Source organism: Rhodamnia argentea, chromosome 9 (genome assembly GCF_020921035.1).
Source record: "Rhodamnia argentea isolate NSW1041297 chromosome 9, ASM2092103v1, whole genome shotgun sequence".
Lineage (NCBI taxonomy): Eukaryota > Viridiplantae > Streptophyta > Magnoliopsida > Myrtales > Myrtaceae > Rhodamnia > Rhodamnia argentea.
In genome coordinates, this window is record NC_063158.1 from 16,812,720 (window position 1) to 16,814,348 (window position 1,629).

The 1,629-nt window shown below is 45.2% G+C and overlaps 1 protein-coding gene across 1 annotated transcript; it reads left to right on the forward strand.

The window, feature by feature from the left end:
* Positions 1 to 305: 305 nt before the first annotated feature.
* LOC115731092 (60S ribosomal protein L27-like) lies at positions 306 to 1,107 on the forward strand. The gene has a single exon (XM_030661721.2). The coding sequence runs from the start codon at positions 435 to 437 to the stop codon at positions 840 to 842; it is 408 nt and encodes a 135-aa protein (XP_030517581.1). The 5' UTR covers positions 306 to 434; the 3' UTR covers positions 843 to 1,107.
* Positions 1,108 to 1,629: the final 522 nt, after the last annotated feature.

A 1,629-nucleotide genomic window follows, 5' to 3' on the forward strand; every position in this document is an offset into this window, starting at 1 on the left:
TATGATTCATTTATCAATCGTTTCAAGTAAGCTCACAAAAATACGGTACCAATATGGCTAGCATAAATTTTCATTTTCTGATTTTTGGGTCATTTTTGCCCCGTGAATTCGTGGTTGTGTGGAGAATTGCTACTTAATAAGTGATTAGCAATGGCCTCTATTTTTTTTTAATGAATTATATAGATTTAGAATAAAAATCATTTATGCAAATATAAAAGTCCCACTTGAAAAATAAAAATTATTTTTTTTTTATCTTCTTTAGCAATGGGCCCACAGTCAAATTAGCTAGGGTTCCTCAGCCTCCTTTCGCTCTGCAGAGCCCGCACTACCATATATAAACCACCTCATTCCTCCCGCTTCCTCTCGCCGGCCGCGAAAGAAACCCTAGCCCAAGAAGAGAAACCCCTCCAAGATCTCCAAGAGGCACCGCAAAGATGGTGAAGTTCCTCAAGCCCGGGAAGGCCGTGATCGTGCTCCAGGGCCGCTACGCTGGCCGGAAGGCCGTCATCATCCGGAACTTCGACGACGGCACGAGGGACCGCGCCTACGGCCACTGCCTCGTCGCCGGGATCAAGAAGTACCCCAGTAAGGTCATCAAGAAGGACTCGGCGAAGAAGACGGCCAAGAAGTCGCGCGTGAAGACGTTCGTGAAGGTCGTCAACTACAGGCATCTGATGCCCACTCGCTACACCCTCGACGTCGACCTCAAGGACGTCGTCACCCCCGACTGCCTCCAGAGTAAGGACAAGAAGGTCACGGCCGCCAAGGAGACCAAGAAGAGGCTCGAGGAGAGGTTCAAGACGGGGAAGAACAGGTGGTTCTTCACCAAGCTCAGGTTCTGATTTCAGCCCGTTTGAGAAATTGGCGTCGCGTTAGGGCAAAATTCGAGTTTCATCCTTTTGTCTTTAATTTGTGGATTAAGTGAAATGGTGGACCCGGATTTGATTGTAGTGGTTTATTTGGAGCTTGATAATATCTTTCAATTTTGATGTTTGTTACTGTCACTGTTTTGGGTTTGGATCTGCTCCGGATTTGACAGAATATGTGCTTCGTCGACTGCTTGATTTAAGTGAAAAGAGTGCACTTTGATGCGTGCATTGCTGGTGCGTTCTACAGTTGGATCGCTGTGCAATTGAATTGAGCATGTCACGGTGTGTTAGGTGGACTGGGAAGCTTCTGGCCATTTGCTGTGGCTGGTATTGGATTACTTTCGCGCTTTTAGCTGTTGATTAGGGTTTACATGCAGAAGTATGCCATGAACTTTTGTAAGTGGCTATTCTCCCTCAATTGGGCGCAAGCAAGATGATAGGATGTGCCTAATTTTTGTGGGTTGTGATTGAATTCAGTACTTCTAAGGATAGTTCCCAATGGAGGTGGTGACTGGGGATTAGGGGAGAGTAGTTTGTTTCTTGCCCTTGACTCTGAATTCTCATAACTAGTTGCCCGTAGTAATTGCAGAGTTTAAAGTTCGATTCTAGAGAGCTTGCTTTGAAGCCAATAGAGAGCTTGCTTTGAAGCCAACAATTCTGAATTTTGGTTTGTGACCGTCATAGGAAGTTCAAAACCCGCTTTAGCTGAAACTAATTATGTAATTGGTAGTTTTTTGGTTGCAGCAAAAATGTGTTTTTG

Coding starts and splice junctions, on each gene's coding strand:
- LOC115731092 (XM_030661721.2), top strand. CDS start 435: ATGGTGAAGTTCCTCAAGCCCGGGAAGGCCGTGATCGTGCTCCAGGGC.